This window comes from Argentina anserina, chromosome 7 (assembly GCF_933775445.1).
Source record: "Argentina anserina chromosome 7, drPotAnse1.1, whole genome shotgun sequence".
NCBI lineage: Eukaryota > Viridiplantae > Streptophyta > Magnoliopsida > Rosales > Rosaceae > Argentina > Argentina anserina.
The window spans coordinates 23,138,126-23,153,121 of NC_065878.1; the positions used below are offsets into that span (position 1 = coordinate 23,138,126).

The window sequence follows — 14,996 nt, forward strand, 5'->3', positions numbered from 1 at the left end:
ACTGGGCTAGAAATGTTACCGATCGGAGGTCCACATCAGGGTACTATACCTTTGTTGGAGGCAATCTTGTTACGTGGAGGAGTAAGAAACAAAATGTGGTAGCTCGATCTAGTGCTGAAGCAGAATACAGAGGTATGGCTCATGGAGTGTGCGAATTATTATGGCTTAGAAATCTACTAGAAGACTTGGGTATTAAGCCTAAATGTGCTATGCAGCTGTACTGTGACAACAAGGCAGCTATTGATATTTCGCATAATCCTGTGCAACATGATCGTACAAAACATGTAGAGGTTGATCGTCATTTTATAAAGGAAAAGCTAGACGCAAAGATCATTAGTTTTCCTTTTGTTTCCACAGAAGAGCAACTTGCCGATATGCTCACAAAAGGAGTGTCAAAAAGGGTTTTTTATGATTCACTTAGCAAGTTGGGCATGGTTGATATGTATGCACCAACTTGAGGGGGAGTGTTGGCATGTATAGTGGCGTGAAACACGCCGTGAAACACGGTCCGTGATTCACGGAGTGAATCCCGGATAGATAGATTCGTAGATTAGTATATATAGGTTGATATGTGTATGAAGAAAAATTATGTAATATAACCAATCAATATAGTCTTTCACTCCTATAATGTTTATTATTATCCTTTTTGGTGAGAAGCGAAAATCCTTAAATGTAGAAATTATAATTGAATGAAATACAATTTCACCACTCGAGAAAGAGAGTAGAAATTTCCAAATTGGAATATGCTATAGAAATTTAATTCCAATTCATAATGAAGGTTTTATGCATTTCCTTATTAATCATTCGCTTGGTGGACTGAAATGCAGATTTCTCTCTTATCTAATTCACATCCCATCCTCCTTTTTTCTTCTATAAAATGATTCAGTTTCCAGCGCACTTCAAGTACTCTTGAATCTTGATTATCTCCTTTTCTTTTTCCGCTTGGCTTTCTTTTCTTTTTCGGCTTGACGATCTAAGAGGGTGATTCTGCATATCATGGAGGAGTTGGGTTCTGTATGGAGCACTACGTACCAAGAGGTCAGTCATTTAGCTTTTGATATATACTTATATATGTGGTTGTTTTGCTGTTACGTAATCTCAGTCCATTTTTTTCTTTCAATTCGTATTTCAGTTCTTTAATATGAATGTAAGGGTTCGCCATTGATACTTGACAGATCTTCCCAATCTAACTGATTCGATTTCAACCATTAACCTCAATATGCTGTTTAAAAAATTCATTTATTTAGTCCCTTGTATATATTTTATACTACCAAGATTATCAAATTTATGGTTATATATTTGAAGGTTTTCTTTTCAGCCATACCCTACATGCTTTTAAAGTATTAACTTGTAAGCATTTACAAGTGCCTGCCCTCATCTCAATGAAAGCTACGGTTTTGTCAGTACACATTTTTTCAATTTCAATATAACCAAAATGAAAATTATTCAAAGTATGTCTTACGCCCATATACTGATGAAAACTTGTGACATGCCATGGCAACAATAATCTTAGTTTTATGGTGGATTGCGGAGGGTAGATTTAACTGCATGTGGATCATTCTTGTTTTGACCATTAATGTGAATATTTATAATTGAACCTTTTTGCCCTCTTTCACTTACATGAATATAAGTTGCAACTTAATTAATTTGATGTTCTATTTAGGATTTTACTTCATTATATCCTGCTAGGTGTGTTAAGATTCTACCGAATCATTTCACCAATTCATTTTTATTTCTTACGTGATCTAGTGCTCGACTGAGTTATAAACCCGGCCTTTTATTATGTTTAAACTTACAGGATACTTTCTTTTGTATTGACATGCAGAGCACTGATGAGTTAAAAAAGGAGATCATGTACTCGAGTCTTGAACTAGAATCAGTGAAATGTAAAGTTACCGAGAGTCAGCAAAATGTGTCAAACTTACTCAATCTGCTCGAGGTTGCATACCAAGAAAGAGATGAAGCCAGAGACCAATTGAACAAGATATTTGAGAAGGTGAACCGTATTTCTAGACCAATTGCTCAACTACCAAATCATGTAGTCCTCTCTTCCTATTAGCCCCCCAGTGTTGATGCCAACAACCATAAAAGAAAACTTGAGCTTAACTGAATCCAAGAGTCCGTGTTCGGTTGATTCCTTGTTTGATCATGCAGTTTCTTCACCAGAGTTTCCAGACATCAATATGCATGATTCAAGCACCATGGGGTTTGTTAATGTGAAGCAGCCTAACGTGGTTCAACAACTTAATTTTGGGCACCAATGTACTGATCTAGCTTCTCAAATAGTTGATGATATCGTTAAAGGAAAGACTTTTACCTGTGAAAGGAAAACTTCTGCAAGCTGTGAAGGAAGCTGGTCCATTGCTTATGTCGCTTCTCATTGCTGGTCCACCGTTGCCCCAATGGAAAAACCCCCCTCCTCCTTTGCAGCAACCCTTCAAAATCCCACCAATTCCCTTGATCAACAGTTATGCCAAAGGTTCTCCTCTAAGCTTTGATCAGAGACCATTTGCACTTTCAAATCCTATGAATACTAGCTACTTCAATGAGACTCATACATCTTTAGCTGCCAATGTCATTTTGAATTTCAACACCGTCCTTCCTTCAGTTGGTGGTTCGTGCTTCAATAATTACTCAATGATGATTTCAAACTCTGGGTTCGACCACCAAACCTCAATTGCCAAGCGGCAAAGGCTTCAATGAAATAATTGGTGATCAGGGTTTAAATTCTAGATGCTACTTCCATGCCAATGAACAAGGCCCCAAATGGTGTGTCGAATAATTCATGCCTAAAAGGCTTTAAGGTGTAATAAAAGGGCCAGTGGCCACACTGTTTTAATTGTTGTAATAAAATTGTCTTTCTTAGTTTGTTACATTTTTTTCTTACTTGGAAATGAATAAATAAAGAAAAATGCTATTCAATTAGAAAAAGATTACACACATTTTAGTACACCGGCCACTCTGTGGCACAACATGTCCGCAACTGCAAGCTAATTAAAGTCTACGGCAGGGTAATTAGAAAGTGTTTCCTTAATTAAGCACATTAATTTGGTAGTCCTAAATGGCTAAATTTGATGCCTCATTACATTTTTGCATTTTGCAGCCAAAACAGTTCTTCCAAAATGCGACCTCAAAAGCTTGTTCAGGCTAATGCACTTCGGTTTCTATGTTACTTTGGGAAGCTATGTGTAAGAGACTAGGGAAAAAATCCAGGATCATCAAAACTGAAGTTGGGGTATAATATCTGATGATTAGCTTGATCAAATGGAAAATCCAAACCAACAGTTGGAGAGTTGGCAGCTGAGGTAGCAGCTGAGATTATATCATGAGACTCGGCCGCAGCGCTGCTCTGCAGATCTTGGTTACGACCAACGTCCTGCTGAGACAGTACAGAGAAATAGTTTGTCCTAGAAGTTGACGCAATACGCATAGTTAACGGAGGAGAAAAACTCCCCACGTAATTGTTGTTGTTAAATGAGGAGAATGCTAATTCGTCACGATGATCATGGCTAGTGTCCAGGCCTTCGGTTATGACCCTGAGGCCTTCCGGCAGGCTTAAGAGCATACTATGATGAGGCTGCTGATTGATCTGTGGTGGTTCTGGTGTTTGCTCAGGCGATGGTGATATCGGTTTTGGTGGAGGACTAGTGACAGTGGTGGAGGCTGCTTGAGTACAAGTGTGCCTTCCTCGGTAAGTAATCTCAAGAATCATAGGGTCCTCATCGGAGCGTTGCACTTGCTTTGTGGCCAAACAACCTTGAACATTTCGATGAGTGCATCTGTAATATCCTCTGCAACCCAACATAAACACTATCTAATGTAAGGCAAGAAACAGAGATAGAGTAGAAGAACATGTCCTAGGTGTATGTACCTCGGATATTTGGCTCCGAGAATGTCCTTTTGGCCATACTTCCTCCAGCTAAAGCCATCATCAAGAGGCCCTTCAAGCCCCATACCTGATGTTACTCTTACTTGTTTGGTCCATCTTGCTAAACTTTTCCTGCATCCAGTTAGCAATTTAATATCGATCAGATTGACTTCTATAGCTACAATAACATGTATTGATTTACCAAGTTGACTAGGATTGTACGAAGCACATTTTTTCCGTTGATCAAATGAATTGAAACTAAGGACTAACCTTTTTCTAGAGGGATCTTTGTGGTCATCCGAGTCTTCACTCCGAGGACTCCCATTTAACGAAGGTGGGGAGTTAGCCATTCGAATTGTAACAACACCTGTGGGAGCAGCTACTGTAGATGTAGGTTGTTGTTGGTGTTGTTGATCTACTGCTACAGAAATTGGGGCCGAGCTGCCGAAACTGAGCAACGAAAGCGCCTTTTCGTAGGAAGATATGATCTTTTGGATCAGAACCTCGCGAGCTAGCGCTGTTTGAGAGCTCGTGGAAGGATTCAAAGATGATGTAGCATTGAGATGGATCTGAAGCTGCCTAGCTAGCTCCCTGCCTTGTGTTAGCTCATTTACAAGACGACTCTTTTGCTCCCAATTTACTCCCATGTTGTAGTACTTGGCCATTTCTATGTTAATAACTAGCTAACAAGCTAGAGCATGGATTGTGCAACTTTGACCTCAGCTAACTAGAACAAGTAAACCAAGACCTAAATCTAGCTAATATACAAAGGCATGGATGCTAATACGATATGCGTGTTAAGTATAACTTTGTGATCAGCTCCAAAGGCAATAACGAAAAAGACTTGAATGCATGGGAATTTAGCAAAATTGGAACTGGGTTTTATCAAAATTGGAACTTTAAAGTTTCTACCGGCCGGTAAGAACTTGGAAGCAGTGTAATAGATTCAAAGTTGGCTAATCTCAAGTTACCAAGAATGCCTAATCGAGACAAAACTGAGCAACCCACAAAAGAAGCGAGCAAAAATGGACAGATTGAGAATGGTGTTTTCCTGAAACAGTTGTGAAGCTTTTGATTGAATGGTAATGGCTAAGACTTGAGGAAGGAGGAGAGGTGGCATGGTTATGGGGGATTAAGGAAAGGCTTTAGCTTGTATTTGAATTAATAGAAAGTGAGGGAATGAAATTGAGAGAGAGATGAAGTTTGACTGAGAGAAAATCAAATCAAAATCCTGGTGGAGTTGATTTTCCTCATGAAGACCGGTCTTTGGTCATAATGTCATATATAGGAAGTGGAAGGGTTTGTAAGATTTCAAAGAGTAGACCAATTCAGCCTCTCCCTCTCTCTCTCTCTCTCTCTCTCTCTCTCTCTCTCTCTCACATTAAAGGGTAAGAGCTTCTCCAATCAGAGCCACGTACACGCTACACATTAGCAGAGATCAACAGCATTTCCATAGCTCTCAAGCAAAAGAAGAAAGTCAGCGACATATATTGGAAGAAAGAGATATAGAAGAGGAGGAGACCAAGAATCTTCAAACTTAGTTCCGCGTTGTTACTACCCAATTCAGTAGTATCTCCCCTATACCAAATTTTATGGGGTGAAAGCGATGGCGTCACCTCAAAACCTTTGCTTACGTTCACGGCAGGAACTTGGGTCTCGATGTTCTATGTTTTGAAGAGACAAGATATAGGCTGCCCAAAACCCCATATGCTTCAACATGATGATTGGTAACTACAAGTTAACCGTGATTAGAAAATGGCAAAATATGTGGACCATTACGGTAGAATCAACAAACTAATCAAGCGTGGTTACGCTAAATTTCATTTTGTGATCTTATAATAAGGATTTCCTAAAAGATAGATACAGTTTTAACAAAAACAATTATATGTATATATTTCAGTGGCGTTTGATAAATTAAGCAGGATCAAGCTCAATTAAACTACGAAAGGGTCAATACCCCAGTTCAAAAAATAATAATAATAAACTACAATACCAATTTTATCATTACTAAGGTAGATGTAATTTTAAATTAAGTTTCAAAAGTGCTATACGCACATATTAGTATTTGCATGTTGCGACGCGTAGAGACTCGAGTTTGGCTAAGGCGTGTTGAAACTTGAGTGGGAACATTGTCGACAATATGCATGCATGGTGCCTCATTTGTAACTCGAACATGTTTAAACTCTTATATGGTTCTCAATAAGTACGTTCACAACAAACGAAACCACTCAAATTTTCAAAGTTGAAGCATATTTGGGAACTGATTAGGGCAGCTATAATCTAGATTCATGGAATATGATGACATAATTAAGTCCATCCAGTTGGATTAACAAAGACCATTAGTTATATATATCATTTTTAAAAAATAAGGAATCTTAACAAGTTCTGATCTGATACATGCATAAGCTTTTCTCTTGATACATTATTTTAGGGTTTTGGAACCTTCAGCCCTCAGTCTGAGTCCTTCGAAATGAATTATCTGTTCCCTCCAATGACTGAAACCCTGAAACCTAGCTTTTCGATTGATGTTCTCTATCTACTAATTAGTACGTACGTTTAACTAACATGTACTGTACATTATTAATTAATCTCAGCTGAGTATTAATTTTGACATGATAATATAAAATTTGATGGGTGATGACATAATCTACTTAATTAGATAAACAGAAAACATGTGAAGAAATTAAGGTATATCTCGATCGGTATATATATAATCCACTTAGGTCTAGATTTTTCCTCTGCTGATAGGGACAAAGATCGATCACAATTCACAACTACGTACCCCCTTCTTTTTTTTGGTCGAACAACTACGTACCCTTAATAGACCAACATATTGATCGGTCTTAATAAACTCTGTTATACATGTATTAGTGAGCGATTGACCATACTTGGATATACGAGGAGAGGACCCGTTCAAACTATGTTCAATAATTGGGATATTCATGCACGAATATGGTCAGCGCACTTTGTTATCTTTAATGTGGAAAGTGGCAAATTAGCAATCTGGGATGCCCAGCTAGAACGAAAGTTCAAGGTAACGTAACAGCCGCAACATTAGAGTAATACATACTCTTCTAGATGATATTGATATGCACTTTCCCATTATACATAGCCCTAGTGGCTGACCAGCCGCGTGGAATTGGAAACAGAAGCACTACTGGTCACAACATCGATCATTCTCCTTTTCTCCGACCAGATCAAAGGAAGGATTTCTTCTCTGATTGGGAGAGAAGAATACTAATATTGTTTGAGGGATTGATTAGAGACATCATGATCTGCATTAACACGATTTCATAGTCTATGGATTAAGATTTGATTGAAGCTTGAGCCGTTAAACTACTTCTTACTTATATGTCCAAATTTGAGATTTTGAGACCCCGAAATTACAATACAGGCATAAGCGAGAGGTGATATATTGAGTTATATCGATACGTAGTTTGTAGTATAAGACAAAAACATTCTAACACCAATGCATACAATTGATTGAAAACATGTGGTTTAGGATAGTTTTCGATTTGTGAATTAAGTACAACTAATATGTGATTGATTGAAAACAATTGGACTTTCAACAGGCTAGGTTGTGTGACCATAAAATCGGGCCTTTCATACCACTCAACTTCGGGCCTGGACACCTTGTGTTAAGGGTCGTCAATGGGCCGGGCCGGACCCACTACACCGGGTTTAGACTGGGCATTGATGATTTATTTCAATTTTTCGGCCAGACTTATTAATAAAATCGAGGTCCACAAGCTACTCACGGGCCCGGGTTCTAAGGGCTTTTTCTGGCCCGGCCATGTATATTATATTTATGTGTAATGTATATTTTTTATTAAAAAAATAGAATACGGTAATTATTTAACTAAATATAGTACAAAAGATAAGAAATATAACTAATTAGCATATACAACAAATAAAAACATATAAATTTATCAATTTAAAAAATAAATGGACTTTAAACGGGGTTTTGATAGGGCTTTTTAGGGCCGGGCCGAGATTTTGATCTCTCGGCCTCTACCCGGCCTTATACTCATAGGACCTGGCTACCCACGGGCCGCCTATGGGCTTTTAGGCCCACGGGCCAAATGATGACCATTATCTTGTGTCACTAATTGGTGGGTTTAGATTGTCACTAGGAAGTACCTAGCTCTAGAATGTTAGTTTCGTTTTTCCAAGCGAAGAACAAACTTTCTTCCCTAGCTTGAAAAGGAATTTTAGATTCCAGAGAGCTCATCCATGATGGACTGCGTTGGTTTGTTGGTAATGGCATAACTATTATGTTTTGGACCTTTAATTTGATCCTTTAAATCCGTTTAGCTAGTTTGTAAACAAAACTACAACTGTCTCAAATTGTTTGGAATGAAACTGTGGTAGATTTTTGAGTAATGGAAGTTCCTCGCCAATTTCTAAATCCTAACATTGTTGACCAATATGTGGAATACTCATCCCTTATTCTGATCAACAAGATGCTTTTGTTTGAAATCCTTCCCCTAGTAGTATTTTGACTATTAAATCTACTACATACTTGGATGCAAAACTCTAGTGCTCAACCTTATGATCAATTTGTTGCCAAAAAAAAACTTATGATCAATTTTGACCTCTTCACCACGGCGTGTCATAGAGGATTCTCTCTGTATTTCACTATTTTGTATAAGAAAAAACTGAAAGGATGCTAATTCTTAAGTAACAAAACAGAAAAAAAAAAAAAAAACACTTCATGACCCTTATCGAGCGACGTAGCAACACACTGAGGTAGGTCCCATAAATTAGAGGCAAAATACCACATCCAATAATATCAGCGCCGCGTGTCACCAACATAGTCCACTCGTTTACCATGTATCGCCACCACAGGGACTCATCTCTGTTCCAGCACCACCCACGTCATCCTTTTCCCCTCCAAAACCAGTCTTTTACGGCCTACGTGGGCATCTTCCAGCCGTTGGATCAACATACCAACAGTACGGACCGTCCGTATTTACGTGCCTTGTATAAAAGCCTCAAACTTTTAGTGTTCCCAAACAAAACAAAGAATCGAACTTTCTTTTTCTCAGTCCCAGATTCTTCGAGATTTCTTGGCTTCTGATCCACCAGTTGCACTTTGCTTAAGGTATGATGATTCTCTGCAGCTGAGCTCCTTGTTTCACATGAAAGGAGTTTCTCTTACGTTGTTGAGCTTGTTGTTGATCACTGAACAGAAGTGTTCTGGATGTTTGGTCTGTGTTCCTGTAAACTCTGTAAGATTGACGGTATATGATGTTTACTCGAGTTATGAAGGGTCTGAAGTCTCACATGGTAATTGGGTTTGAGGATTTATGGTGGTGAATTCAATGATAGTTTAGTTAACTGTGATGGTTGGATTGATCCTGAACTTATATCAGTTATATATGAGTTGTGATTTAGAATTTCTGATGATCAGATAAATAAAAGTGAAGATTAAGCTTTTCAAATTGTTGAAGTAGCATTAGTGTTGTTAGAATTTAGAAAAGGGATGAGTTTAATTAACTGGGTGCATTTGTTTACGCTTTGTTGCAGATTCTGTGTATAAATAAAGCTCTTGTATAGCAATTAGCACTTTGGTTTGGAATTGGCATGGGAGTTGTGACAGTTTCTAGCTCCGTTTCTAGAACTCCATTAGGATTGAGCACAAAATTGGTGTCGAGTCAGAGATCAGCGTTGAAAAAGCCGTTGATTGTTGCCTTTAGAACAGATAAGTCCAATAAAAATGCGTTGGTTGCGCCACAGGAAAAAGTACCTTTGCCAATAGAAACAGCAAAGAAGGTCCGAAAGAGACTAGGAAAGGCCAGAAAGCTCCCCAAAAGTGTAAAAGCTGCATTGACAGAGGAGGCTCCTACTTGTAGTTTGGAACTGGATTACAATGAAGCTGCTGCCAAGCTGGAAAACCTGTACAAGCGCAGCCCCGAGACTGAAGTTTTGGATGTGGAAAATGTAGATGGCTTGATGATCAAGAGAGGTTGCAAGAGGAGGAAGAAGATCAGTGAAGTTGATGACAACGTAGAGAACACTGTGGTTAGGAGCACAACAAAGAAGGCTAAAAGATTGACTCTTGATAAAAGGGTTGCATTGAAATGGAATAAGGACGAGAAACTGGGTGCTTCACTAGTTCGAAAGAGAAAAGATAAAAAAAGTGAGAATGAGATGATGGAGGAGCTTGTAAGGGAGTATTCGGCTTCAACTGATCTTTTCAGCTTAGACTGGAAAAAGATGAGGATTCCTCCCGTTCTTACTTCTTCTGAGCATAATTGGTTGTTCAAGCTAATGCAGCCCATGAAGGTGGGCTTTCTGAATTATCAAACTTGTGGTAGCTTTAATTCTGAGAATTAGTTAGTCCAGGTGCTTTTGTGTGTAGTGTATTTGCCTGCTGATATATTATGTTGTCTTGATTCAGGGTCTTCTTGAAGTGAAAGAGATTTTGCAAAAAGATTTGGGGAGAGAACCAAATAACGGTGAACTAGCTGAGGCAACAAATATGAGTGTGGTACAAGTAAAAAAACACTTGGAGGTTGGTCGAGCTGCAAGAAACAAACTAGTTAAGGTAGCTAATGCATAGTTTTTCTAAGTAGCAATTTTACTGATTTCGAATTGTTTGCTTCAAATGTGAGAACATAAATTAACTGGTGATTGTTTCTAACCTATTGCAGCACAATCTCCGACTTGTGTTATTTGTCATTAACAAATACTTTCAAGACTTTGCAAATGGTCCAAAATTTCAAGACCTTTGTCAGGCAGGAGTGAAGGGACTTATCACCGCAATTGATCGCTTTGAACCACAAAGAAGATTCCGGCTTTCCACTTATGGTCTTTTCTGGATCAGGCATGCCATCGTACGTTCCATGACACTCTCAAGCTTTACTCGTGTCTCGTTTGGCCTTGAATCGGTAATCTTTCTTGTTCCCTAAATCCATAGCTAGGTTACTGACATTTCTGTTCATGGTAGCTAGTGGTTTAATGGTTTATACTCAATAGTTGTAGGTTTGAATTGTGCTCATTCTGTAATGAGGGTTACTTGTCGAGTTGTCGTAGGATGGGATTGTACCGGGTTTAGGTTTCAAGACAATTCATGATGCGTAGCCTTCTGGGCATGATTTAATGGAAACTATTTCTCTCCAAAAAAAAAAAGATAGCTTAGTGGTAGATATGAGTCCCGTAATAGTAATTGTGATGAGAAATATTAACATGGTTTTTCATGCAGGTAAGGGCAGAAATCCAGAAAGCAAAGCTTGAATTGTTGGTTCAGCTTAAAAGAATGCCAACAGAGGTTGAGATAATTGAAAAGGTTGGAATTTCCCCCGAGAGGTATTATGAAGTAATGAGGGCATCAAAACCTGTCTTCTCTCTTAATTCCAAGCATTCAGTCACACAAGAAGAACTTATAAACGGTATTACTGATGTTGACGGCGTTGAAGGTGATAACCGGCGGAAACCTGCTCTTCTCAGGCTTGCCATTGATGATGTGGTAATTACTTTTTCCTCTTCTATTAGTTTCCTCAATTGCACATTTGCACTACTTGCTCTGCTCAAATCATTTAGCACTTGGTTTTGGTATTACACACTTCTAGAGATCTCAAAGTTCAAAGGTACTCGGTAATACTGATTGTGAACTTTAGAGTCGAGATTTAGAGGCCTAATTCCATTGTAGGGTAGGAGAGGCTTAGTGTTGTCTGCAACTCTTTCCTTCTCCATTTGCCATATTATACTTTCCTTCATTGTAGTCAATAGTCCATAGTCTCATTCGTGTGGCCTGTCGTCGTAACTAATACTTTCGTTGGAATTTGTCTCTCAGCTTGATTCCCTAAAGCCAAAAGAAAGCTTGGTAATCAGACAGAGATACGGCCTTGATGGCAAGGGCGATAGAACATTAGGGGAGATAGCTGGAAACTTAAATATTTCGAGAGAAATGGTTCGAAAGCATGAGGTTAAGGCGCTCATGAAGCTCAAGCATCCAGCCCGAGTGGACTATCTTCGCAGATACATAGTCTAAAGCGGCAATGCACAATAAGCTCACTCCCAATTCTAATTTAAAGTTTTCCAACGTTCGTTTTATCTCTAATCGCCATCTCAATATTCATGTATACTAGTTATTTGTACCATAGTCTAAAGCGATAGACACAGTCAACATAGAAACCTCATACCCTCAAATTCTTACAGAATCGATGGTATGAGACTTGAGATACCCCATATGCCATGTATATAATACATGAAAATGTAATACTTGTGGCCCATCTATATGAGTATATTTCACTCATAAAAATTGCATGCAGTACACTGAAAAGTATGAGACTAATGAGAGTTGCGAGGTTCGGCTAGGTACATCAGTGACATCGTCATGATCGAACACTACCTTTGCCTTTTAATTCTACAAGCTGTTTACGAAATTGGATGCTAAGAACAGCACATACATCATTCACTGCACAAGAACAGAACCTCGGAAAACATAGGAAGGGAAGCCAACTATCCAAATCTATTGGAAGTTCGACGCAGACCGGTTTTTGAGTTGTCTTTTTTTCTTACGCTTGTTTCGTTTCTCAGCAAACATGTCACCATGTCTCATTATCCAAAACCTCTCCAATTCTACTGCTGTTCGACCCGGAATCCGACCAGCTATCAAATCCCACCTAAAACGAAGAACACGAAAGCTCACATCATCTTAACTCTTAAGGGTTTTGAACTCATGACTACTTCAAAGTTCAAATAGTTTCAGGCAGTTTAAGCTGAAGATAAAATGATATTGCATTATTGAAGTAGACAGATTATTACAGAAAAGAGAACACATTTATTTGTACTACATAATGAGCAAGCCTGGCTAGCTGCTATCAAACAATAAGATCACATGTGAATGTTAAGAGAGATGTCGGAGTGTGCTGTACGTTCAATATGTGGTCATGCTTGTGTAATGTAGTAAGCTTTGTGCACTGTACTTGGTAGGGAGGGTCATATTCTCTTTCTGTAGGCAGTGTTTTTATCTTGTGCAGGCTGCTAATGTCTTAATATTCCTATCAATCATATATATTCTCTATGTCAGATAGTTGCACATAATTCACTTCATGTTCGGGTTTATGATGAATTCAGGGGAAAGGACAGTTGGATCAGCTTGATGTTGACCACAAAAACCAGCAGGATCCTTAGTGGACATAAAAATTTGGGAACAGACACAATTAAACATTAAGGAAAAAGAAAGAGACTCATGACTAACAAAGTGGCCATATACTACAGGATCAAACCTATGGCTATAGATGAAAAGTGGTAGAACCAAACTGGTTTAGGAGAAAGGATTTGCAGAGAGACAGAAAGTAAAGAAGGTTCAAAACATAGTTTTTCATCGATAATGAGCCGCAGGGGCTGAAAGTACATTAATTAGAAGGTGTGGTCACAGCCACTGCAAACAACCAAAATAGTCCTACATTCTAGGATTCCGAATATAGTAGCTGACATAGTCAAGACAGAGACATAAGCTGCAAAGAGGAGATAGTGGCATGTCTTAATGATCATACTTAAGGAGAAATACAGAGGATTAGCTTAGAATTGGGAATGGTTCTACAACAAGTGAGTAAACGAAAAATGAAATATAGGAACCTCAATTCCCTGTACATTTGACTTCCATCTCATCAGGGAAAAGAAGGGAATGAAGTAATATGTTACACCAATTCATCAAAGGAAAGATTTAAACTTTTATAGTAGTGTTATGATTGTTTACCACCAAAAGATGTAGAATTGTAGATCGATCCCTAATTCCCTATCCTTTTCTCACTCATCACCTTTTAAAATAGACTGATAAAGAAGTTGTAATTATTAATATGAATTATTCCGATCATCGATATGAATTATTCCGATCCCATGCATATTAGCAAACTTTGAGTTGATTACTAGTAATATGTTCCTCCATTTCTAAATGTTTAAGCTCTAAAACAGTGGTAAGATATCAAAAGTAACTACTGCAGCTAGCTAGCTTTAGAGATATTACCTTTCTCCAACGAGTCTATACATTCTATGGATGAGATCTTCTTCTTGCGCACTCATATGAATGAATTCCCACTCAATGCTAACAACCTCTGCATGCCAAACAATCCAGGAAGTAAAATTGTAGGTTTCCTAAGATCAGTGGAACTAAATTGAGTGCAGAAATCTAACATGTGGAAATGGATCGAGAAACTACTGCCAACCTTCAGACTGATCAGAAGTAGTGATTCTGGGTCGTTTCCGACGACTTCTGTCCATTGTTTGCATCAACCTTAGAAGTTAGAAAGAAAGGAAAAATGAATATGATCGAGAGGCCAGAAATATTTATACAGAATAAATTGGATTAGGATCGAGTTTAGGACAGCTTGGAGAGGAGTAGAGGTGATAACAGATGCATGTGGTTATTGTGGTAGATGTAATATTTATACACATCGATATGCTATAATTGAATCCACATCGTTGAGAATATATATCTCATATTAGAAATTAAAACCTAATCGGTGGGTTTACGAGGATTTAGGTTACTTCATCTATTGTTAATTGGTTTTGGATGTGAACTCCACATCACTTTATCATGGTATCAGAGCATGTGAAGCCTAAATAGTCACACGGACTCTACGGATTGTCTACGTGTAAGGCTTGAAAATCTGTCATACATCCGGGAGCGTGTTAAGAATATACATCACACATTAGGAATTGAGACCTAATCTATAGGTTTATAAAAGTTTGTGAAATATAATCACCTTATCACATATGAACTAATACTAGGGGAAAAGTAAATGCCACAACCACAAAGGCACAAAATTTGGAATAGTATTAGGTCCCATGCCAACAAATTAAGAAATTGCGACTGTTTGTGTTGTTTGCGGACACTTGACACTTGACTCCTAGTCTATGTAGACTTGTAGTGGAAAAACGTATCACAGGAAGCAAGGAAGAAAGAGCAGTATTTTGTTTTGGCAACAAATAGAGATATATAAACAAAACAAACAATTCGATGCAGCTTTATCCCAATTCCCAAAAGGATAATCTACATCTTAACCTTTGTCAGCATCTACATGCAATGTGAATACAAACCAGTACATTCTCTCCTCAGGCTTTTACAGTTTAAATAAGTGGATCATCTGGCTTCTGCCATCATCAAAGTTAAGTATGC

At 38.3% G+C, this 14,996-nt stretch overlaps 4 protein-coding genes across 4 annotated transcripts; 2 read left to right on the forward strand and 2 right to left on the reverse strand.

Moving 5' to 3' along the window:
* Positions 1-1,819: 1,819 nt before the first annotated feature.
* LOC126803856 (uncharacterized) lies at positions 1,820-2,703 on the forward strand. The gene is made up of 3 exons (XM_050531577.1): positions 1,820-2,003; positions 2,155-2,234; positions 2,305-2,703. The coding sequence occupies exons 1-3, from the start codon at positions 1,820-1,822 to the stop codon at positions 2,701-2,703; spliced, it is 663 nt and encodes a 220-aa protein (XP_050387534.1).
* A 191-nt stretch (positions 2,704-2,894) lies between these two features.
* Positions 2,895-5,093, reverse strand: LOC126803015 (probable WRKY transcription factor 53). Its single transcript, XM_050530752.1, has 3 exons — positions 4,139-5,093; positions 3,872-4,000; positions 2,895-3,791 (listed from the first exon to the last, which is right to left on the reverse strand). The coding sequence occupies exons 1-3, from the start codon at positions 4,531-4,533 to the stop codon at positions 3,197-3,199; spliced, it is 1,119 nt and encodes a 372-aa protein (XP_050386709.1). The 5' UTR covers positions 4,534-5,093; the 3' UTR covers positions 2,895-3,196.
* Positions 5,094-8,891: 3,798 nt separating this feature from the next.
* Positions 8,892-12,085, forward strand: LOC126803012 (RNA polymerase sigma factor sigE, chloroplastic/mitochondrial). Its single transcript, XM_050530745.1, has 6 exons — positions 8,892-8,972; positions 9,398-10,156; positions 10,272-10,418; positions 10,525-10,761; positions 11,076-11,339; positions 11,667-12,085. Exons 2-6 carry the CDS (start codon positions 9,455-9,457, stop codon positions 11,862-11,864), a joined length of 1,548 nt encoding a protein of 515 aa, XP_050386702.1. The 5' UTR covers positions 8,892-8,972; positions 9,398-9,454; the 3' UTR covers positions 11,865-12,085.
* Positions 12,086-12,156: 71 nt separating this feature from the next.
* LOC126803031 (MYB-like transcription factor ETC3) lies at positions 12,157-14,235 on the reverse strand. Its single transcript, XM_050530767.1, has 3 exons — positions 14,044-14,235; positions 13,845-13,932; positions 12,157-12,498 (listed from the first exon to the last, which is right to left on the reverse strand). Exons 1-3 carry the CDS (start codon positions 14,105-14,107, stop codon positions 12,345-12,347), a joined length of 306 nt encoding a protein of 101 aa, XP_050386724.1. The 5' UTR covers positions 14,108-14,235; the 3' UTR covers positions 12,157-12,344.
* Positions 14,236-14,996: the final 761 nt, after the last annotated feature.